The 24,717-nt window shown below is 44.3% G+C and overlaps 1 protein-coding gene across 3 annotated transcripts in view; it reads left to right on the top strand.

The window, feature by feature from the left end:
- LOC126638932 (contactin-4) overlaps positions 1-24,717 on the top strand; it is a 269,307-nt gene that overhangs the window by 144,954 nt on the left and 99,636 nt on the right. For all 3 annotated transcript variants that reach the window (XM_050313252.1, XM_050313250.1, XM_050313251.1), the window contains one exon: positions 23,529-23,655. In XM_050313252.1, coding sequence (XP_050169209.1) covers positions 23,529-23,655 — 127 coding nt within the window. The remainder of the gene's footprint in view (positions 1-23,528; positions 23,656-24,717) is intronic.

The raw sequence follows: 24,717 nt of genomic DNA, 5'->3' as shown, positions 1-24,717 counted from the left end.
TTGGAGCTTGTGTTTGCTGCTGGTTGTCTTGGTTATTGGGGAAAGTCTGGCTTAACTAGCCCCAAACCTGCCTCTGTGTAGGGATTTAATCCCCTGATACTTCCCCGTGTAGACACAAAATTTCTGTCCCTTTTCTCCCCATTTTTGGGGGTTTTTATCATTTAGAACAGCACAGGAATGGGGGAACAACTTTCTGCTCAGACTTTTGGGGTTAAATCTCTTGGTTTTGCCTCCTGCCCCTCCCCTCGTGCAGTGGAGCATTAACTGGCTGAAAATGATGTTGGCACAGATCATTGTTACTTGGATAAAGGTCTTCCAGCTAAGCAGCAATCGAGGGAGATCATCCAAACGGAATAAAAGGGGAAAGGGTCAATTCAACCTCGATAATTATAGTGCTATAAATTTGGGCAATAACAGAATTAGGCTTTACTGCTGTATAAATGAGTACATGGGCTGGCAGAGCGTTGCTGGCTGATGTTTTCCATACAGAACATGTGAATTTTTCCCTGCCTCTGCACGTTTTTGTGGGGTCTCTCCTGGAAATTCATGTTCCCTTCTGCAGCCAGCCCCTGGTTGTCACAAGTGTTCCAGGTCTTACAGGGTTTGGGCCATTAAATGGAACAGATGCTGGTGTATTTTTGCAAGTTTGTGTTCTAAGTCAGTCTGTGGTGAATAAGTGGCTGCTCCAATAAATACTCTCTTAATGAATAGAGCACAGAATGCTGTGGTGCAGCTCGTTCAGCTGAGCATTGTTTAATGCTGCTTTATTGAAGCATTTGTCAAATGCTGTCGCAGGCTGTGCTCTGAAATTAAGGATATGCTCATGACAGCCCTGCACTGACTCATTATTGCAAGTTTTAGAAAAGATTTCCTGTGTATTACCATGAAAAAAAGCAAAACTTGCACATTATCCCTTCAGTGCTTGTTTGTTTTTCCTTCTGTATCTGGGTTTGTTTGTTGTGGTTTTTTTCCCTGCAATAAGATATAGGTATTTAACTTCATAAATCAGGCTAAGACACAATTGTTAAATAGTCTATATCATATTAATTAGGCTGTGAAGCAAGGCAAGCATTACAACCATTTATAATGGAGTACTGGAGAAGTGGCTAATCAATGAGACAGGCAACTAATTAGCCAGGCAGCAGTCAGCATCTTCAGCTGAAGCTGGTGACTTTAAACTTCATTAAACTTTCCAGGTGTGGGGGAAAGTATGAAAAATAGAGCTATTTTAATATGTTGATGTGTCTTAATTCCACTTTTCCGAGTTTAAATGCCTGCAGATTGCATCTGTTTTAAGAGATATTGTCATTTATAAAACATCCCGTGTTTGTGTTGCACAGCTGAAAAGAAAATAAGCAGCTTGTTTGGGAAAGCTTTGAGTTTGTCCAGTGCTTGTTGAGTAGAGCATCAATTTATGCCTGAAATTCCTGCTCTCCCATCTTTTAATTCATACCTTCTAAGCCTTCATAGTTTCCAGATACATCCCTGACAAAGGTCTGAATGTTATCATTGTTTTCACTTGTTTAACAGGGATAATGTTAGGGCTGTTCAGTGAGACTTGGAAGAATAAATTATCTGTGCCCCTCCAAGGTCTCTGTGTGTGTCAGCAGATGACAGGACATGCTCACTGAGAGCCAGACTAAGCTTTATTCCCCTTCTGTTTTTATATGGTCCACAAGAAATGGCATTTTCTGAGGGTTGCCACTGTGTGGACTTTGCTAGAAGGCACCTGAAGAGGGACTTGAAAGAAGGCAGGTTTGTGGTTGGGCTTTGTGGGATATGAAGGCAGGGAGCAATGCAGGAGATAAAAAAGGGGCTGGGAGCAGCTGGATGCACAGGTGAAATGAAGATGAGAAATGAAGATGAGAAATATGCACTTCCTCAGCAAGGGAAAAGCTGGTTTATATATGGATTATATGTGATGAAAGTGACAGCATTGTTGCATTTCTGAGTTTTGCTGCTGAAGTCCATGTTGGGATGGTTTGGCAGTAACTGTGGACGTGTGATGTTCTTTTGCCTCTCCCAGTTGTCATGATTTTGTGATCCTTCTGGATGCATATCCAGTGCCTGTGGTGTGTCAGTGGTTCCAACCTGATTTTTGGTGGATGCACAAGTGCCCTGTGACCAAATCCACAGAAAGGCAGTACAGGCAACTCTGAAATTATAAACATTATTGAAAGGGGTCATACTTATTGACAATTAAAGTTGAAAAAGCAGGAAGAAAAGCTTGAAGAGAGACAAACTTTAGTCCTGTGGTTCTCTTCCTGAGGGAGAGAAGCATCTTTGAAAGAGGCAGAGATGTGGGAGCACAGCTCAGGCAGGGGAGTGTTACATCTGCCAGTGTAGAAACAGTGACTAACATGACAGGGCTGGAAGAATAACTGAAAGAGACTCCCAAAAATATCCCTTATGGCCCTCAAAATGGGGAGAGTTGGAGCGGGGAGGGCTTGATAGGGACAACCTGAGGGGTCCAGCTGTAACCAGGACACAGGGTGGGAGCGAGCTGGGAGATGCTTTTGCCACTGTGTGTGTTTGGTTTCTTCAGTCCCTGTGGGTTGGGAACACTGAAGCACTCGAGGAGAGGAAACAAGTGTGAAAGGCAGCACAGCACATCATCAGACTGCTGCTGAAATTCGTGTTCCTCCACTGGAATAAAAGCGCCCTTATAGCAGTATCGAGATGATGCCTCTTGTGAGTCAGGAAGCCCAGCTGGGATTCTCAAGTCAAGTGGCCAAGAACAGTCACCAGCAGTGGCTGCATCTCATTTTATAAACTGGAAGAACTGTGCTGATTCTTGGGTTTTCATGTACTGGATTCCCCACCCCCTTTCCAGAGAAGGAGGACAGGCACTGGGTCCTTATTAACCTCACTAGTGTGAGCTACTCATTTCAAAATATGATAATGAGCTTCCAGCATCTGCAAGGCATTTCCTTTTCTTACTTACAAGCCCTAAATAATATGGTACATGCTATGAAATCTGTGTCCTCTTTTTCCTCAGAGAAAAGCAGAGGTTCTCTGTGTATTTCCTCACTTGTAACATCCTCATGATAACACTGTTCAACTATTTGGTAAATAATCTGCATGGAATTTCCCCTAATTTATTAATACTGACTTTGCTTCATTCACTTTAACAGTCACATTTCTTATCTCTCCTGCATTCCTACACAGACTTGCATGCTTGCTTCTTTTCTTGGATTTTGTTGGTCTGTGAGGATGGAATGTGGAAGTTATTCCCTAAAGGAAGGCAGTGGAGAGATGTGCCATCAGTTAGTGGGAGGAGGGAGACCCTACTGCTTTCCCATGTAAATTATGTGAGTCCTGGAAGGAAGCCAGGCATTCATTTTGTTAAAATGGGGTTTGATAATTGAAACTAATTTAACATCGACCCCATTAAGTTGCATTTTATTGCTCATTTAATGTGCCTGTCTCACAAGCTCCCAGGACTAGGAAGCGGCTTTGGAATGTGAGTTTCTAATTCATCAAAGCTCCAGCCACGCAGGTAAATGTGGAGTTTGCCCTGTAGGATCAGCAGCAGTGTGTGCCTGTGGCCAGGGAGGTGTCTTCATGCAGAGCTGTGGATCAGGAGCGCTTGGGATCAGCACTGATGTGAGTGGTTAGAGCTGAACAGCCTGAGTTTGGGCAGCTTTGCTGTGGGAAGATGGTTTGTCTGGAAAGGAGCCTTGTGGAGGGTCCAGCATCACTTCTGCAGCCCATCAGAGCATTCCTCGCTGCTCCCTGCAGTGTCCTGCCTCCCCTGTACTGCTTGGGAAAGAACAGGTTTGTCAGACCTGAAAAACAACCCCAGTCCTCCAATAGTGCAGCTCAAAATCATGGAATCATTTGGGTTGGAAGGAACCTTAAAACTCATCTTGTTCCACTCCACTGCCATGGGCAGGGACACCTTCCATTGGCCCAGGTTGCTCCAAACCCCATCCAACCTGGCCTTGAACTCTTCCAGGGGTGGAGCAGCCACAGCTTCTCTGGGCAACCTATTTTTGAACATACATATTGACTTTTGTCAAAAATGCCCATTAAAATCAGCTAAGGAACTCTCTCCATGTGTTTTAATTACACGGGATCTCCACGTTCTGCTGTCCTGCTGCTGGTTTGCTCTGTCTTACTGGTCCTGTCACATGATTTCTGTATTTCACCACTCACTCTTTTCTGCAGCTTGTGAATCGTTAAATAACCTCCTAATTGGTTATCACCCCTTCAGTGCTAATTGCAGCGAGGCTCTAGGTGCTGATTACACAAACACAGTTGTATTTATCAAAACATCACAGGGCAAAAAAGATTTCAAGGGACTGGGAAAACACAGACGTGTGCAAGCAGCGGTGATGGATGTTTGTTTACAAACACCTTCTCCTCTGCAACTGGGGCCGCAGGAGCAGCGGGGGAGTGATGAATTGCTGCAGCTTTCCCTTGGGAAATGGCAGCAGGAGAGAAGCACTAAGAGTGTGCCTGGGTTGACATCAGGGGCCCTGGGGACAGGGAGGCACAGGCACCAAGCTGGGCATCAGCAGCCAAGTGGGAATGCTGCAATTCCAGCCAAAAGTGCTGGAAGTGGAATTAAAAAGTGCAGCTCATCCCACTACACATGTAGTGCAAGCTGGGTGATAATGTGTAGAACTATTTAAAAATGTAAAACAGGGTGTCTGAAAAGCATTAGAAGAGTCCAGCAGGAGTTGGACTGCAATGATCTTCGTGGACCCCTCCCAGCTCAGGATGTTCTGTGATCTTGGGCTGGTTTAGCTGTTGTTTCATGATCCAGAACATGTTTAAAGCACATGGGTGATGTCTCCTTGTTAAATATACCTGTCTGCAAAAGAAAAGAATAGAAAATAAGTGTTCTCTCACAGTTCTCCCTCATCATGAAATAGCAGCGTTTGACAGGTATTGCTCAACACTAACGTTATAAAATTAAAATTTAAAATTACACTTCAGGGTGCAGGAAAGGGGGTACTCTGATGTTACACTGATGAAAGATTTAGGGTTCATTGGTAAAATCAAAATGCTTTGCTGGCAAGAGCTGACACAGGGAGTTGGGTGATCTTGGAGCTGAATTGCTGAGTCTTCCCACCCTCCAGTTCCAACTCCCTCCACGGCAGCGACACCTTCCACTAGGCCAGGTTGCTCAGAGGTTGGACAGCCAGGAAAAGTCAGGAACTGCCTAAGCAAGTTGGGATTTGGGGAAGAGAAATCAATCTCTAGAGCAGTGGTAGTTATTGCTGGAATAAGGATGTCCTACTGATGTCACTGTAGGCATCAACGGTGCAGTTGCTGCCCCTTAATTTCTCTGAGTGGCGTTGAACCCAACTTTCAAAATTCTGTTGGAAGTCACGATTTCAGTTCGTCCCTGCACAGAAACTCAGGTGTGGTTGTGCTGTTTTTGAAACCTGCTGGCTGGGTAGAAAATGTGCTTGTGGTGTTGGTTTCTCTGGGTGGTAGGAGTGGAATGTGCCTGTCAGTGTTTTTGCAGGATTGACTTGTGAAAGGTTGTTATCCTGTTAGGTCTTACACGTTGGAGTCAGCACTGGCATTCACAGCTCTTTCCAAGGTGTTGTGTTTAAAACACTTTCTTTATTGTAACTTTCTTTAATGTGACATCCAATTACTGGTAAAACTTAACCAGCCCTTCTTGTTTTTCAGTGTAAACGTTGTCTGGCATTTTACTGCTTTCTTCTGAAAGTCTTTAGGAGATGAATGAAAATACAGCAGTTAGAAAGGATTTTGGCATTTAAGAGATGTCATAACATAGCTTTGGAAAAAAAAGGACACATCTTTATGTGTGTCAGCTGATAAAATGTGTCAGTCCAAATCAGTGAGATGACAAGAGCAAAGACGTTCATGTGCTTAATAATTAAGAGATTCTGGGAAAAACAGTATCCTGAAGGAAAGCTGAGTCAAAAAGGCTGAAGTTCTGCATTGAGGTTTATTTGTCTGGTTTAACTCTCTTTGGTTTTTGGGGAAGGAAATTGCATTATGGCACCTGGAAGTGGTGCAGTGAGCAGAGGGGCTCTAGGTGTCAAGGTGTGTTGGCTTTTGGGCAGCTCTGTGTTTCTTGATCTCTGGATCTCATTTTTTAGTGCTGTTTACTCCAGATTGTTTAAGATGCCCAATTGTGAACCAAGGAACCAGAGTTATGTGACAAAATTCAATGTACAGTCAGGCAAAAAGGGTAATTTCGTCCTTTATCAGGGATGGCACATGGACACTAATTATGGTCTCAGCTATTCTGTATCTTAATCAATTCCAGTGATCTCATTTATAATTTTTCCTCTTCCTGACAAGTAGCTATTCAAAGAAATAAATTGGCTATCCGTGTAATTTGCTTCTTGGACACAAAAGGCTCCCAAATTAACAGGCTTTTTTTCCCCCTGGAGAAATCTTCCTCACTGCAGTGTGGGGCTCTGCTAATTATCCCTTTGTCCCTTTTTGTTTTCTAAAGGTGGCAGAGAAAGCTGCAGGGGCTCAGTGACCACGGCCTGCAGAGCCAGTGCTCCTGGTTTTCTGTGGCCAGGCACGAACATAAGTCTGGACAAGCTCAAAAAAGTTAGGATTTGAGACCAGAATCACCCATTATTTCCCATTTTTCCTGTGGGGGGGGAAGAACTTGAAAACTAATGATGCAATATCATAAATCAGGGACTGAGCAGGGAGCCCATTACAAAGGGATTCTTGATGAGATCTTCAAAATACCTTGTTTTGTTAGTGCTGACAATGAACACCTTTAAGATCCAGCTTTTCCCCTTTGTTGTGCTACAGGTGGTTTTTAAAACAATTTACAAAGAGTGATTTTTTTTTTTCCTTTTTCATGCTGTTAAAGCAAATTGGTATGTAATTAGATTTATATAGTGAATAATCTTATTTGCATATCCAATTAATTCTTCCTGTTTTAATTTGCTAGGGTTGGATTCACATTGGTAGTAAAAAAATAACACTTAAATTATCAAGCATTCAAATTTTCTTTTACAATAATTTGTTCAAGGTCTTCCATTAAGGTTTGGTCCTGGGCATCCTCTTCCTTTTAAAGGCTGTTAAATAATATGGGAAAAGGCAATCAAAACGAGACAAAAAACCAACTTGACTTGTGTTTTAAAAACAATAAGGGTATATTTAAGCTGATCAAAGCAAATGCTGTGTGAATTTAGACCTTTCAAGAATCTTATTATCATAGAATTACAGACTGGTTTGGGTTGGAAGGGACCTAAACAACATGTCAGGGACACCTTCCACCAGCCCAGGGTGCTCCAAGCCCCATCCAGCCTGGCCTTGGACATTTCCAGGGATCCAGGGGCAGCCACAGCTTCTCTGGGCAACCTGTGCCAGGGCCTGCCCACCCTCCCAGGGAAGAATTTCTTCCCAATATCCCATCTCTTCCTGCCCTCTGGCAGTGGGAAGCCATTCTCCCTTGTCCTGTCCTTCCATGCCTTGTCCCCAGTCCCTCTCCAGCTCTCCTGGAGCCCCTTTAGGCCCTGCAAGGGGCTCTCAGGTCTCCCTGGATCCTCCTCTTCTCCAGGTGGACATTCCCAGCTCTCCCAGCCTGGCTCCAGCCCCTGGAGCAGCTCCATGTCTTTCCTGTGCTGAGGACTCCACTCCAGGCCTGTAGGTGTCCAAAAGCTCTGTGTGGTTTATTGCAGAATATTGGTGGACTTTTCTTGGGGGCATCAGGAGGATTTCTCTTCTCCCCTGGTTTTAATCATTGCTCGTGGAGTCTTCACGTGAAGTAGGAGCGCTTTTTCCACTTCTCTTCATCTTTTCATCACTTTATCATTTTGACTGTCTGGAATTCTCACATCTGTATTCAGAAATGCTGAATACAAGCCAAAAAAGTAGAAAAGGGACCTGATTTCAGAAGTGTTAACATGCTCTGAATTCCACGCATTTCAACACAACAGGGAGGTGTTTAGCACTGGTGAAAACAACTCCACTTTGCTGGGTGTGTAATTTTTGCAGTTCCTGGTGACATCTACAGCTCTATTAGCCAGACAGAGGGTTGCTTTTGCAGACACAGTCCTAGAAAAGTTTCAGGTTTGCCCTGAGTCAGGGAATAGCTTGGCACAGTCTGTGTTTCTAAAATCTCCATGAAAAGCCTCGTCATCCCTGCCAGGCTGAAGGACTTTCCATCTACTCCTACACGTTCCCAGACCTGAGGTTCCACTTCCAGAGCTGCTGGAGCTGCCTGGAGAGCTCTTGAAGTCTGATAGTGCTCAGGAGGTATCTCCAGGCCTGAAAAGTCAGCAAGACAAATAAATATTTATTTAAATGTCCTGAAGGCAGTTTGTTCCCAGAATGTGGGAGACATCCAGGTCCTAGTCCTGCTTCCCAGTTGCCCCTCCACAGCCTACTTGGAGTTTGGGAGCAGAGATCTGTTAACCATGGGGGGAAAAAACCAAAGGGATTGATGAGTCATTAGAAAAGGAGAGAACAGGCCCGTTGTAACCTGAAAATTGAAGATATCTCAGTATAGTGAAAGTACAAGCATGTGTTTTTATTTTTAAGATATTTTTGATGTGTTCCCAGGGGATAGAAGATTCTTTCTAGTAGCTACAGGAAGATGTTGTCCATCTGTCTAAGGCATCAACAGATGTACCAGTCAGCTCCCTGTTTTTAACCTTCTTTGATGCCAAGCTCACTGCTCTCCTCTGAGTGCCCTCCACCCTTGTTGCAGTGAGGTTGAAGGATCTGCTGATCTCCTAAAATTGAAGGGGTTTGATTTCAGTTTAATATTCCCAACTGCTTCAACCCGTGCTTGCCAAAAATGTCTCCCTGCTTTTATTTGAGAGCAATATTTTGAGCAGCTTGTTGTGAAAAATGTTAATTGTTTCCAAAAAACACATTGGTTTGTTCTCTTTTTGCAGGCCTTGGGATTGGGGATTTTTATTGCTACTATTGGATGGTTAATGGAAGGAAAATTTGAATGGGGGGGGGAAGGGATTAGGAAGGTTGACACACAAATCCTAAGAATCCTGGTGGTTTTCTTTGCTCTGTTTGACATCAGCAGATAAATGGGCTTCATGTCCCATGTCCATTGGAATCAGAAAACCCACCCTGTGATTCCAGTGGATGGATTGTACTGGGACTGAATGGTTAATTCAAGAGGCTTTAGCAGAAATTGTGTCAGTGGACGGGAGATGGACTGAAAATTGGTGTACTTAGGCCAAGGTGAGCAGGAGGGTTGTGGAGTATGGGGTTAAGAATTGAAAAGCAAAACCAACAGTGCATTTAAATGATTTAATAAATGAGGAAAATAATTCCATAATTGTGTTGCAATGATTTGAAATATGTCCTAGGGAAAATTGCTTTGAGTCCTAATTAGCAGCTATTGGTTATTAGCTAAATCCAGTGCCAGGGAAATAATAAACAGGTACAAGCACTTGGCTATTGCTTGTGTCTCCAAACACCTCATCTCTTGTCCCAGTTTAGGGCTGTTTTTACCTGAGAGGTGAAGTAACTACTGCAGGTCATGGGAAACACCTCCGTTGTGTTGCTGCCAGACGGGATGAAATACAAATGAGGTGACAATTGGTGGCAAAACAATTTCTTTGGACTGGTTTTATCTCAACTACATCCTTCTACTGCCTCATAAAAATAAGCTGTAACGGGGTGTGAGCCCTGAGCCGCTTTGGCTGGAGCTGTGAGCTATGAAGAGGGGCACAGATAATATATTCCCACTCTTGTTCCTTCTGATCCATCCCTCTACCTACTTTATAAACTGCACTCAACCCAGCTACAAACAGCTTGTAGCTTCTCAGGGCAGGAAAAGACACTCCACAGCCCGGAAAACTCAGTGAAAATGACCTCCAGCTCTGAGGCACTTATTGAAAACCTATTTTAAATTGAATACACAAGCCAAGATAATACAGGCTGTTTGATAAGAAACATTAGAGAAATCCATAACACGAGGCTTTTTATTATAGGTTTATTACATCAATCTCTCCAGTGGGTAATGGAACTTGTAAATATACTCTTATGTAGGAGTCTCCTTGCGGGCTTTTTATTCATGCTGAAGTAAGCACAGCAAACTTATTTGCTGTCAGGGTACATTGAATTTAAGATTAGTATTTATTTTGGTTCTAAAGAGGTTTTGCTTTTGTGAATTGGAAGTTGGCAGAACCGCTGTGGGAGGGGTGGGAGCTGCAGGGGATGGGGTGGGGGGTAAATGAGTTTTCCAGGCAAACCGCTGGTCCCGGGGCGGGATACGGGATGTGGACCCAGGGTGGGATGTGAGTTGTGTCCTCCACTGCTCGCCTCACTGGTCACTGCTCCTCTGGGAGGGAAAAGTTGCTTTGTTTAAGAAGGAGCTTGCTGTTTTTTCACTGAATAAACCCAGCAGGATGAAAAACCAGCTGTGGGATTAGAGCAATATTTAAGGGATATATTTGCTGCATTACCGGGGCAGGACAAACACAGTCACAGCATACATCGTACTGTAAACATTTGTTCTTGAGTGTTAAAGTGCTCTTAATGCTTTTCCAGAGGTAAACAAAGCAGTGCTGCTCAGCAGTAACCCAGTTTGCTTCTGCTTGCTTGGGAGAAGCCAAGGGCAGGTTTGCATGGAATAAAGAGTTAAGGAGAAGTGTGCACAGAAGTTCAAAGGACAAAAAAGTCATAACCGTAGCAATGCTAACAAAAATAACCCCCCAAACAACAGCTTACAAGCTTCTAAGTGTATTTGCTGGAGGATATACTAATTAATTGGTGGTTGACTTAATATAGGGAAAATAATCCTTAATTAGAGGTTGTTAATTGGAAGGACCAGAAACCTGCTGAGGTGTCAGCGAAGTTGGCATTAACACATGATTTTAAGAGGTTTTTTAGGTTGCCCAGAGAAGCTGTGGCTGCCCCTGGAACCCTGGAAGTGTCCAAGGCCAGGATGGATGGGGCTTGGAGCAACCTGGGCTGGTGGAAAGTGTCCCTGCCCATGGCAGTGGAACAAGATGATCCTGAAGGTCCCTTCCAATCCAAACCCTCCTGTAATTCTACAACACCTGTCCAAAGGGATGCACTTTATGTTGGTGCAGAACAAACACGACCAGCTTTGAGTGATGTTTTGCATTTCCAGCATTGACAAAGACCTTTTTACTGCATGAGACGGATGATGACTGAGGAATGAAGGATGTGTCTGTTTAAGGTCTGAGGGTAACAAATGTGCTCGTACCATGAAACCACGGCTGCGTCAAACCCACCTGAGAGAAACCATCCTTTATCCACCCGACTGGGCACTTCCTCCTGAGCTGTTGCACAGCAGTGCTGCCACTAATGTGCATCAGCAGAAAGCCCAGCACTAGTTTTGATGGATATTCTCACAGGTATTAATTATGCATTATCGTTTCCATCTCTTGCATATTTAAAAAGGCGGCAGTTTTAAGAAAATTCTTTATTTCCCTGTCTTTGAACTGGTTTTGGCCACTTCCTCCAGTGCTTTTACCAACTTGCCCCCAAACTTCTCGGTTGAAGTGCAATGGGTTGGGCAGCAAACAGGTCAAGAGGAACATCCTCCATGGCTTTGATTTCTTGCTGCTCACAGAACAACCCTCTGCCCAGACAGCAGAGTGATCCAGAAAGACTCTCTGCTTAATTACTTTCTCTGCATATTACTCGTTGTGGTGGTGCTCTTATTGAAGAAGTTAAAACCCAAGCTCTCTGCCCCAGATAAAAAGCTACTTAGAGAAATTCTTATTTATCATTGAGGCTTTTTAAAAAAAAAAATTAGGAGGTTCTTCATAGCATGTTCTCAATCCAGTCTAAGCCTTAATTTTCCAAACAGAGAAAGTCATTATTTTTTGCCATTGTAATGAAAAGCTTGCTGAAGCAGTGCACATTATTTCCATTACTCATTAAGCCTTCTCTGCTCTGGAATGAAATGACATGATTTTTGTTAATTTTCTTGCTTTAAACTTCTGACTTGTAATTTACCAAAAGAAAGAACCAAACCACTACGACTCTGGTTGTCTCCTCATTGACAAAGTCAGATGGTCACAGTGTTGAGATAAGTAATGCAAAGTCCACTCTATTTTGCCATGTCTCTGATATTTTGGGCTATTTACCCTAAAACAGAGCAAAGAATAACATTTATTAGTTTGCACCACAGTTCCAATCTATGGCTTCTATAAGGCTTCTACTTCTTTGGCATAAGTGGATTTCACTTCATTTTGTGTTGAACAATAAAATAAATTAGGCTTTTAATTATAAAGTATCAGGGCTCAGTCAGATAAATTTCTCTTAAGAAAATACATGTGGTCTCCCTTCATTTAATTGTTGACTTGCTCTCCTCATTGATATTGAATTTGCTTTTCATCCCTGTAGTCACTTTACTGCAGCACTTCCTCAGAGCTCTTCCTAATGCCTTTTGTCAACAGCAAAACAAGAGCCTCCTCGTGGGGGGCATCTGAGCTCTGTGTCATCTCTGGAGATGCAATTACTGTGTGTTTATCCTCAGTGCCTGTGGGTGACAGGATGCAGGCAGAGCTCTGTGCAGGCACGTGGGGAGAACAAACTCCTGGGAAGTTCTGCTCAGCAGCAGCGCTTTGGCTGCTCACATGACTTCTCCGTGGTCACCACGGGGGTGGGAAGGCCTTGGAAGATGTGTAGACCATGGTGCTGTCTGTCACAGGGACTGGTTTGCATATTGCTGGTGGGAAATGCTGTTGGCATCACAAGTCATCCCATTTTGCGTGAAGTTTGTGTTTGAAGTATCAGTGTCCTCCGGGTCAGACCAGAGGTGTCCACAGGCAAAGAAAGGGGAAGTTTTACCCTTGGGATGGGCTGTGCTGTTTGGTGATTGAGGCTCTTTGATGTCATAGAATCATGGAATTGCTAAGGTTGGAAAAGACCTCTAGGATCGAGTCCAGCTCTTCCCTAAACCCGCCACTAAGTCCTGTCCCCAAGTGCCACATCCACCACTGCCCTGGGCAGCTTGTCCACCCTTCCAGTGAATAAACTTCTCCTAATATCCAGTCTAATTTAATGCCACAATTTAGGGCCATTTCCATGTCCTTACATTGCTTGAAGGGCCGTGTTTCCAGGAGCAGTTATCTCCTGTTACAAGAAACACCTTAAAAAGGAGCTTCTCTTCCCGAAGCTGTGCTGGGCAGTGGAGGGTTTAAATTGACCTTTGGAGATGAACTCTGTCTCTGGGGCATCCCCATCATGCTGCTCTTTAGACAGGAGTAAGGAGTGTTTGAAGGCTTAACCTGGTGGTGTTACACCAGAGGGAAGAAAGGCTCTGCTCTCAAATGCCATCAATCTGAGCAGGTTTTTGAGAGTGCTAAATTGCAGTGTAAGAAGTCATAAGTCAGGTTTTTGACAGCTATTACTGATATCTTTTCCCTGCTGTGTTCCTTGAAAGTTCATAACATTTAAAAAAAAATTAAAGGAATACATGTTATCCCTGGGCAGATTGGACAAATTGTACTCCTGGCTGCTCCTTTGATGTTTTACTGATTGAACTCCGAGAACTTGATTTAAGCTGCCCTCAATTTGGCATTCAGTGGTGTTAATTTTATCACTGGGTTTGTGCAGGATCTGGTGTCTCTGTGTGTGTGGAGGGTCTGGTCCCACTTACAGGGATGACCCAGCAGAATAAATGGTGACTTTTAGAGATGAGGAGTCCCCACCATGTGCTGGGGTGGTGGTGCAGTGATCCCAGAAATCAGAGTACCCTGAGCTCAGTGGCTTCCCCATGCAGGGAATCACCCACTGGAGAGTGGGATTGCCTTTTGTTCCCGCTCTGCTGAGTGCTACCGAAACATTTTTAAAAATAATAATAATAATAATAATCAAATTGAAGGCAGTTCCTCCACTCTGCCCTGACTTGGTGCAATTGCAGTGACTTCTCTGCAGTTGTGGAGATTTGTACCAGCTGAGGTGCCAGCCTGGTGTCCCCACAGCAGACTGCAAATGCCTTAAATCCCTTTATGTGACAGAACCACCTGGAGATTACAGCACTGGATCCTGTTTGCAGGATTAAACACTTTCTTGCTGGAGCAGCAAGAGCCAGGTTTTGCTGTCCAGAGCCAGGAGCCTGCCCAGCATCCTGATATTGGGGATGCCTGGCACGTCTCCAGAGGGCACATGGTACAGCAAGGGCTTTGATGTACCTCTTTGTGACACTTCAAAGGAGAGATCATTCTCTCCTCCTAAATAAGTTGGTGCTGTTTAAACCCCAGGTACCCAGGGTGCCATCAGGCTTGCATTCAGACAAAGATGATGCTGACAATTTTGTACAAAAATATAAATATATGACATTATAAATGTGAGGTTTCCCTCTCTGACTATTCATTCAATTGCATTTTAATTTATTTGATTGAAATACTGTCTGTTTTTCTTAAGGCATGGGTTGAACTTGTTAGAAATAGTCACAAAAATGCAGGGTGTAATATGTGGAATGAGGCAGACACTTAAAACTTGCCAGTGGTCAGTGATAGAAAGGAACGTGTTTACAGTTAAATTCTACTTTTTTTGTTGTTGTTTTCCAAAATAGCCTTCGTATATTAAAAAAAAAAAAATCTTTCTGGCAAGCACCTGCTTGTGTGCTTTTAAAAGATAGAAAGGAACTGAGTAAACAACTTGCTACCTTGATTTAGGTGTACACTGCCTTTATTCTTCACAGTCTGTTTAAAATAGACTTGCTGGGGCAGACTTCTTTTTTGTGGGGATTTAAATTGATTGTTTCTAATGCAATTGAAAATATTTGATGAAAATACAATAACTCTTCTATAAGGTCACAAATATAGAGGAACCAGTGGCAGAGCACACCATAGGAGGGAGTTTTGAAGTCAAGCAAGGTGGTTGTGGTTTCCCCATCCCTGGAAGTGTTCAAGGCCAGGTTGGACAGGGTTTGGAGCAACCTGGGCTAGTGGAAATTGTAGTAAAAGCTGCGCACCTTGGCTGCATCTGACTGGTACTTTCAGATCCCAAAGGATCCATCAGGTGGAGATGATAAAACTTCATCACTCGTGTCCCACTGCAGCGTTGTCTCAGGGATATGGAAACTTTCCAGCCCTGCCAAACCCAAACAGCCCAGGAGAACTGTGCACATTGTGTGCTGGGTTGACAAATAGGTGTTTTGCTCTCTGCTCTGTTTGTTTTAGAGGTTTAGTGCCTGTGGGTTGGCAGTAAGTCACTCGTGGTCTCCTGGGGAAGCATTCCTGATATTCCCACTGCTGCTCATCAGCGCTGCCTACTCGGGGCATGAGCGAGGGCTGGTTGCATCAGCTCTCAGCAGTGCTCCTGGAAATGTCAGAGTCATCCCTGGCGTATTCCCTGCTGCACAGCCTTGTGTTTTCTTGCTGTAATTGCAAACTGCGTGCTCCTGACCCAGGAGGAGCAGATTTGCAGTGCCCTGTTGCGTTTCCCGGCCGGTGACACGGTGCAAATGAAGTTACAGCTCTTTGGCTCCAAGAGTGCCAGACTCATAATCCCTTGCTTGCTGCTTCCTGGGAGCAGTCCTGCATCGCTCACGAGGTGCTGGTAATTCAATCTGCTTATTCACAAATATTTGAGAAGGGAATCCATTGCCTAAACCTCTCTGTAAATAGCTGGATAAAAAAAGTTGGCAGGAATCAGCTTTACTTCTGACAGTGGCTAATGTACTTAAACCTGAAAAGAGAAAAGAGGCTTCACCTTGAAGAGATGTGCCAGAGAGTTCCTTTAACCTTGAAGCTTTCTGCAGAGTTTGGCTCCTCAATCAATTGAGAGCCTGGACACATTGCCAGAGTTGTCTTTGTTTTTCCAGCAATAGATGAGACAGAGATTATAGGTTATTGCCCTGGGGACTTGTCTTTTCTGAGGCTTCAGGATTTTAAAGGAAAGAGGCTTTTTCAATAAGAGTGTTTTATAACTTTTTCCTCTCTGCTCGTGGGGTGGGGAGGATGGCATTTGTTAGCCTGGCTTTTACACACCTTCCTTTTTATATTGAGGATTAAAATCAATTGAAATTCAGGGAGGTATTGTGGAAATGTGTGGCTTTAAAATATGCACATGGACCTACTACTCCTGCCTTTTTATATATCCACTTTATAGTTTCTGTCATACTCCAGACAGCTGAAAGTTTTACAATAATGATATGTGTTCTTGAAAGACAGCAGTTATATCAGCACCTTCTATTTTACTAATAAATCAATAGGTAATTAGTACAGGCCTTTGAAACATTTCTAATACCTCATTCTCAAGTAGCTCTGTGGAAGAATACCCAGAGCTGGAGGGACTGTGAGATCTCAGGGGAAGCTGAAGAACAGGTGAAGGCATGACAGAAATGAAGGGAATGTCAAACCAACCAGGTTAATATAAAGGTTTTTACAGTCTGGGGTGCTGGCAACAGCTTTCTGAAGGAATTTCATGGATTCAGGTGTCTTATGAGGCAAAAGCCATTTTCAGCCTAAACCACAATCTTTGCCTGTTGAATCCAGGACTTGTTTTCAACAGGATGGAAACAAATCAATTTCCAGCACTGGGATAAAGGTCCAGTCAGGATTTGCAGCCCCTCATGGCTGGACTTGGCCTGTGCTTTCCTGGCAGGTTACAAACTGCTCTGGAAGCCACCACTGCCAACAGCACCTGACTGTGAGAACCTGAGCCCCAGTTCACCAGGAGTGGGATTGGACTGGGACAGGCCACCTGCATTCCTGGTGAGGGATGTGGATAACAGATCCAGGCATGATGCCTCAGAGCTGCTGTTCAGTGGTTAAGATGAGTGCTGGGGATGGGGCACACCATGAGCTGCACTTGTGTCTCCCTGAAGGACCAGTTTCTGTCACTGACTGACCTCCTTGTTTGAGAGAGTGTCATGTCCTGAGCTGAAAGAATTAGAAAATACATAAATCATGGAGCACATTAAACACCAGGATTTCATCTGAGGCTCTACATGCTCCAGTCACCGGAGATGATGTGAATTCCATTCTTAAATATTCAGTACTGACAAGCAGAGTGGCAGAACAACGTTTGCCTTGGCAAATGTCATTGTCAGGATGTTCCCCTGCAGCTGAAATGCATCACAGGGTGTTGCATGTGAATGAGCTCAGCCTTTGCTGGTGATGTCCCATGTACCTGTCACTTCCCTTCCCAGCACAGAGGAGCTGGAACAGTCCTGGTGTTCAGGGCTGTTTTTCTCCACCTACACTGGTGAAACAAAAGAAACATGAGCTGATGTGAGAGAGGGACAATTCCTCTCTTGCAGCCAGCACATCTGACCAGCTGGGTGATGATGCAACACCAGGAGTTGGTCCCACTGGGGTGAAGAAAATAACTGAGGAGAATGTATCCAGCAGCTAAAGAGCCAAGTCATGGATTTGGGTCTGGGCTCGACTCAGCTGGTGGCATCCTGGATTTCTGCTCAAGCTCCAGTCCACGAGAGCTGCACGTGCACAACAACAGCAAAGATCATGGAAGCTTTCTACACCCCCCAGTTCAGTCTGGAGGAACAGTTCATGGCAGGTTTTCAGGTCATGCAGGCCTAGTGTTCTTATTCCTTGGGACAGAAGATGGTTTTCAGAACCCTGGTGAAACAATATCATTCACCCCAAAACCAGGATGTGTGTCTTTGTACTTCAAGAGGAAAAATGGTACCAATAGATGCATGGTGCTGGGTAAGGACAGGGTTTTAATTTCCTCTCATAAATAATCCTGTGTTTCCAGGGTTGGATATATAACTGCTGAACGATTTTCTCGAGGCTAAGGCTTAACTTACAGGACATGAGAACCAGCCTGGCTACTCTTTATGTATTATTTCAAAAAGATGCTTATTTCTAGTGTTCCAGCACAGGAGATGAACAAATAACCTGGGCATTAATGAACTGGTGGCTGGTTCTGGGTAATCCTTTCTAACTGGTGTTTCAGCAGACCTGCAGATGCTCCCATGCTTTTTGTTAGTAGTAGTAGTACCATTAGTATTGTATTACTGTTACTATCACTGCTGCCTGGTGATGGCTCTGCTGTGGGCTGATTTTGTCCTCAGTGGAGCAGTGTGAGTTTCCCTGTTTGTTTTCCTGCTGGCGGCTGTGATGACTCAGGGAAAAGGCTGCTTGGTGAAGAGACTTGTGATTTTCTGCAGTAATAGAGAAATGTGGGTTTGCTGTGTACTGAAGGGAACATCTGTGATGATAATCACGCTGTTGACTTACCAAGGGAACACAAATTACACTCTGTTAAATCAGGTTTTGTCTCAGGACAAGTCCCTCGTTCCGCTGCGCTGGGAATTGCCTCCCCCCGGCTGTCTGGACCCAGCAGACGAGGCACAGGGAAAGTTCACTTTGCCATGTACAGATCAGGTAGCAGCATTTTATTTGAGGACTGCAAACCCGATGACATTTGCTGTAATTAATCAGGTGGCATTTAAATAGGGGAAATCGCGATGTGGCTGCGGGACAGACGGGGAGGGTGAGTGAGAGGCTCCACAGCTGAGTTCCCTGAGCTGGAGCCTGACCTGCCCTTGGCACTTGGATGTTCACACGGGCAGAGGCAGCTGCAGGGCTCACCAGTGAACCCTGGGCTCCCCTCAGAGGTCAGAACACGCTGTGGTGGGGTGGATGTGCTTAACCCTGCCTTCAATTCCGACTGCGCCAGATCCTCGGGTCGCTCGTAAATAGAGTTGTCAGACCACTGCTGTCTCTATTGCAAATGCTGGAGCCCTTCCATGCCTGCATTTACGAGAGGGAAGATTTATTTCTTCCTGTCTCCTGGATTTTTGTGGCTGCCTTTACGGTCTCTGAGGAATATCTGACACTGCTTTTGAACTCGGGGATCAGACTCTTGCCTATCAGCTGTCACCTGCCAGGCCCGGCTTTCCACTCCAGCTGCACTTGTACTTGGTACAGCAGCGAGCTGGGACATGAAAGGATGTCAGAAAAGAGAGATGATAGCAGGAGGAGTGAGGTGATAGCAGCAGGAGGAGTGAGATGGTAGCAGCAGGAGCTGTCTGGCTCCTGGTCCATGTTGGAGACCTGTAGGTGCTGCGAAAGAAGCCCAGTCTTGCATCGTGGAGTCAGGAAGGAGGTGGTGGCTCTTCTTCCCATCCAGCTTCTCAACCCAGCAGCAAGGCTCAGGGAGTGTCTCACACAAGAGCTCTGGGAGGGTGTTTTTGCTGCCAGGGTTCAGATTATTGCAGTGGAATAGTAGAAAGTGCATCTTATGCAGTGGTGGGGTGATGATGATGATGAGGGAAGGAACCTCACCATTCGTTTCAGTTTTGCTCCTGATGAAAATATCTGATCACTGTTGTTGTTTAGTTCTCTTTATTAATCTTGACTGGTTTTCTAAGCACATGGGTCAGCTCTGGTGCAGTGGTGAGGAGGAGTGACTGGGGGAGGAGGGCTGGTGGCTGGTCCCAAAGATACAGGAGCTACGAGACCCTTCCCTTTAAAACAACACTTCAGACAGGACAGTTTTTAAATCTCCTTTATTTTCGTCTTTAGTTGAATTTTTTTTCTTTGGATGGGAAGCACCTTTATCAGGTCTTGTTCATGGAGAAGTCTATGGAGTTATTTGCAGCAGAACTATGAGGTGCAAACATTTCTGTCTTTTAATTTCAAGGCCATTGGCACCATTTGGGTGTGCAGGTGATGTTATAGAAGTGATGGGCAAAAAATAGGGAGTGAGCATCCAATTGAGTCTTTTCCTGCTCAGGAGGACGTAATGCAGCTGCTAACCTTGAAGAGCAGGCTGTTGTGTTGATCAGCAGTGCCCTTGAGCTGTCCTCTCCATCCCACTTCCCTCTTTTCTGAAGAGTTGCTCTTCCCAAGGTGCAGTTTTGTCTTGAAGAAATACTGACTTGTAGCACTGTATGAAAACACACCAGCACACACAGCAGAGAGCAATTCCCTGGGCAGCAAACAAGGAAAGGATTTTTTCTCATTTCCACTGGATATACTCCAGAAATTCTCTCTTCAGTTTAGTTATTATCTTTCCCTACGGTGTGGAATATTCAATTAAACTTCCTCTCAAATTGGCCATAACTTTCAGTGGAAATTAAAGCAGTTCTATTTAGGTAACAGGATCTGTCACCAGGCTTAATGTTCAGAGAGAATGGGAATGGTTTCACCTGTTTCATGTGAATTAACCTCAGCTGACATTCTTCACGTTTCAATTCCTCAAAAGCACGGGAAGATGACAAGCATTTAGCATCCAACTGGATGTGCTGGCTCTCAGGTTTGGGGTAGTGGAGGGACACTCCTCATTTGGAATGTGTTTAAATTAACCTGGCATTTTTTAATAGATTTTTGTGATTCACTGGGGGGAAAATTATATATCTAGCAGAAGCTTGGATAGCAGAATGTTCTTCTAAATGATCTATCACATTCTGTCCAACACCATATGGGCACACACCTCCTTCTGTGTTTAAAATGTTTCTTTGATGATAAAGTCAACTGAAACTTCTTAGATCCTGCATCTTACTGAAAGAAATACACTTCTCTCAAAGGAGGCACACCCAGAGCAGTAGGACATTTGTTTTATCCAGAGTGGGGGAGAAAATGCTTTTTGGTAACCACTCTGGTGTGTAGGTTGTCTTTAAGCTGAGGGTGTTTCATGTTCATTCCGAGGTAACTTGTTCTGTTTGATGAAGTGACCAAAAGAGAGCTTATTAAACACAGTCTGATGAGAAGGACAAGAGAAAAGCCCTCTAAGCTCAGGAAGCAGCCCCCTCTTGGCATTGCTGGGCTTCTGTAGATTGAGCAGCTCGTGGGGTCCTTCAGTGATAGGTTAAAAACTGGGATATCATTGCTCTATGACTGCAAGTCCTGGACGTTATTGCATAGAAACAAAGTTACCAGTTTTAACTTAAAAAAAAAGGTGTAAAATTCACATTTCAGAGTTATCCAAATAGCAAAACTTTGCTCCCACAAAATCAGACACTTCAATAGAGCAAATGCCTTTGCCTGTGCTGACACCGAACATCTGAGTAACATAACTTAGTCCAAAATGGGCTATTTATGGTACAGGCACTTCTAGTTTTCTGTCTGCAAGAATCTAGATGGCAGTTTGTTTTATTTATTAGTGGCTCTTTAGTGTCCTGTGAACCAAATCCTCCTCTCCTGTAAGGTTCTGTGGCTCAACTCTTATCACACAGAGGTAGGATCCGGGCTGCAGTGATTTCAATCACGCATTAAACTGTAGCCAAGGGACTCTACAGGCTGAAGATTAAATAGTTTCTACTTGCTTATCTTGGTTATACACAGGCAGCAATAAGAGAAAGAAGAAAGGCACTCAAAAATAATTTTTATCTACCCAGTGTTGCAAGGTTTTTCCTCCTCTTCTGTTCCCCTGGAGTGCTGGCAGCTGCTTTCAGAGGTTCTCCTGCCTCACCCAACACTGTTTGCTTGAAAGTCCCACCAGGGCTTTGCTTCTTGCTGGCTAAAAGGAAGGGAAAGCATTTTTTTGCCATATAAAAGCTGAATCTTAAACAGTGTCAGCAGCAGGTGGAAGATTTTGAAGTGGTTTCATTTGGGTTTTTTTCATGAGTTTCTTTTTTAGCAAACTGAGTGATTTAGTAGAAAAACTAAGTTATTCAGTGTTTTCACCTATTTGTGACTATTTCTACCTTCACAGTTCTCTGCCTTTAGTCTGTGTTTTTGAAAGTGTACTTTGCTTACCAATTAATTGCACAGGCAGATTGTAATTTTTTTTTCTTAGGGTAAATGAGACTGTTTAGGGAGTGAACAGCCCTGGGTCTCAGAAACAAGTCCAGATACCACAATCCAGCCCTGTTTGCTTTATGGTTATTATTATCTTTTTCCACCAGCAACAGCAAGTGGCACACAGGTATAATTTAAAGCTAGAGAGGATGTGAAATGTGTTTTGAATAATAGATGAGTTTCAGCCAGATATCATTAACACATAATTAAGAATAAAGATAAATACAAGTGATATGACCGTGTTCCCTTTTGTGGTGGGGCCTGAGGGAGGAGACATAGGGGAGAGGCTGCTCCTTTATAATCTTCCTGGCAGAGTCTCTGTGAAATGCTTCTGTGGAGAGGCAGAATTTGCTCCCTGGAGTAAAGAGCTATTGTTCTGTCCCTGGTAAATCCAACTGATTTCCTGGTGTCGGGGGATGTGAGGGCTGCTCACAGTCATTCTCACGCTCCTCCCGTGGGGAAGATCCATTGTCTTCTGCTCATCCCTTTTCCTTTTGTATTTTTTTTGTACAGCCCATCATCTTTATATTTTATTTATTCATTTTCCTCTGACCTCCTATACCCCCGAATTTCCTGTGTGTCCATCAAGATGGACTTCTGGTTGCCTGACTAAAGGGAAGTCAGTGCTCACATCCCTGCAGGTACCCAATGGTCCACACAATTGCCCTTTCTCTGCTGTAAAGGCAGGGCAGAAACAGGTTGGAAAATGTTCAAAAAATGTTAAGTCGAGGTTCCTTTCACTCAACTGAAAGACTCTCTGGCTGTGAGGAGTTTTACTGTGTCCTTACTTGCACTGTACTTAGAGGAGGCAGCCGGACATCGCCACTGATGAGCAGAGAAGTCCTGGTGAAATCAAGATGGATGATCTTTTTCAGGGAAGAAGAGTTGGTTTCTTTTATGTTCTGAACAGCTACTGGGAAGATAAAACTGTCTAATACAAACAGGATGGGGAGCAGTGAATTTTTGTTGTAGCTTTTTGTGGGCATTTTGGGCAATATTGACGTATTTCGTGAAATTCGGCGCTCGCTGCAGAGCTGTGCTCTGGGGATGGCCCTGTGAGCAGCACTCACCCTTAACTCCAAGTTTGAGAAAGGATGAATTGTTAAGGTGAAAATGGAGAGTGGTTGAGGAGAGAGGAAAGGAGACAGGAAGGAGTTAACAGCTCAACAGATCAAAATGTATTTGTAAAATAAAGAACTAAAGTCAGCACAAGGGAGGCTCCTGTGAGTAATCCCCATCCTCAGGCTGTGTGGCATTGCTGTGAAATGACTCCTGAACTCTTTGAAGGTCATGTCAGGTTGTTCTGCCAAAATATTTTCACTCTTCTACCTATATTTAGTGTGAGTTTTTAATACTCCAAAGTGCACAGGCATGTGATGTCCTTGTCAGCACCGGTCACACTGAGCATTTGGGACCCTCACTGCCAGGGTGGTGCTGGGCTGGAGCCAGGGAATTCCTGAGGAATCCCCCAGAACCAACAGGGGCTGGACCTGCTGGGGACCCTCCAGCTCACATTACTGGGTAACTGCATTTAATAATGTGGGGTTTTAGTTTACAAGGAAAATTTTTCCATTTTTTCAAGGTAAATTAAGCATTCTGATATGAATTGAGCTTTGCTATGACAACAGGATCGTCCCTCTTCCCATTCATTTGAACTTTGGGTGAAGTTTCATTCTCTCCCCTATTTTAATGCACAGTTTTTGTGAATGTTGACTCTGTGTGAGATTCAATGGCTTTGGAAAAAAAAATCTGCTGTTACAAACAAAACAAAGTGTCATCAGATCTTTTCCAAGGTGAATGATACACGGCCTCTTGCTGCTAAGACACTGTTTCATGTTTTAAGAGTGGGAACATGGAGATTCCATCAATCACCTGTCACATTTTCCTTGTTTCATGCAGATGACAACACACTGCATGGGCCAGTTTTCCTTCAGGAGCCCAACAGCCTGATCTTCCCTTTGGATTCAGAGGAAAAGAAAGTGAAGCTGAGCTGTGAAGTGAAAGGAAATCCCAGACCAACCATTGGGTTTGTTGAATTCAACTGTTTTTTAGCATTAAGTGAATTTAACTGTTCCTTAGCACCATCCACCACGCAGCAGCACCACCCAAGGTCCTTCCTCTTGCCTGCATCACTCAGTGATGCCCCTGGAGCCTGGAAACGCTGTCAGGGATGTGGTGGCATTGTTGGGGTCTCCTGTGCTGGGCTGGGTTTTGATGGTCCTTGTGGGTCCCTTCCAGCTCAGGTTATTCCACGATTCAGGAGCATTAGAAACAGGGGAAATGCACGTTGGGAAATCACCACACATTGCAGCTCAGTGGCAAAATGTGGACAAGAGCTCAAAGGGGTTATGAAGGGATAACAAATAGTCTTGGGCTAACCATCCTTTTGCCTAAACATGGGCAAAGCTCTCAGTTCCTCTCAGCTTTAGTAGCTGCTTTGGGATCCTTGCAGGAAGATGCTACGGTGCTGCTGCTGCTGCTGGAGGTCACTGAGGCTGCTGCTTTCTCTCCTTTAGTGCCTCTCTCATTTTGCTCACCAAAGTAAATGCCGCCCTGAAACCAATTAGAGCCACCAGGGCTCAGCCACGGGGCTGCTTTCTGACACAGCCAACTGTTTAATGCAGTAAACTCTGCTGGTTCACTGGTGCAAACACATTCCAGTAGCTTCTCTGCACATTCTGGTGGTGGAGGGGCCACATCTCCATCGAGGGCTGGCGGGGCTGAGGCAGCTCTAACTGGGCCAGAGCAGTGCTGGAGTTACTCAGTGCCCCAGTTTGTGACAGCATCTGCTGTGAGTGAATTGAAATTGAAATTGAAATTTAAAAACAAACAGCCAGCAAGTCGGGAGAGGAGGGGAAAAAAAAAACCCTCTGTGGACTTGAGTGGTTTAGAGATCCTGTTTCAGGGACTTCCCCTTGCAAAGTGATTAATTCCAAAGAGCAGCAGCACGAGCAACTACAGAAGCATTAATCATTTCAGAGACTGAAATATATGTCAAGGATATTGCTCTTTCAGTTAAATACTGGAATATTTCAATACTGTGCAGGAAATTTGCATTTTTGTGCCCTGTTTTTTGTTTGTAATAAGT

Source organism: Myiozetetes cayanensis, unplaced genomic scaffold (assembly GCF_022539395.1).
Source record: "Myiozetetes cayanensis isolate MyiCay16 unplaced genomic scaffold, myiCay2020 scf18, whole genome shotgun sequence".
Taxonomy (NCBI): domain Eukaryota; kingdom Metazoa; phylum Chordata; class Aves; order Passeriformes; family Tyrannidae; genus Myiozetetes; species Myiozetetes cayanensis.
The sequence above is the reverse complement of the archived record's forward strand: the minus strand, read 5'-3'. Positions and strand labels throughout refer to the sequence as shown.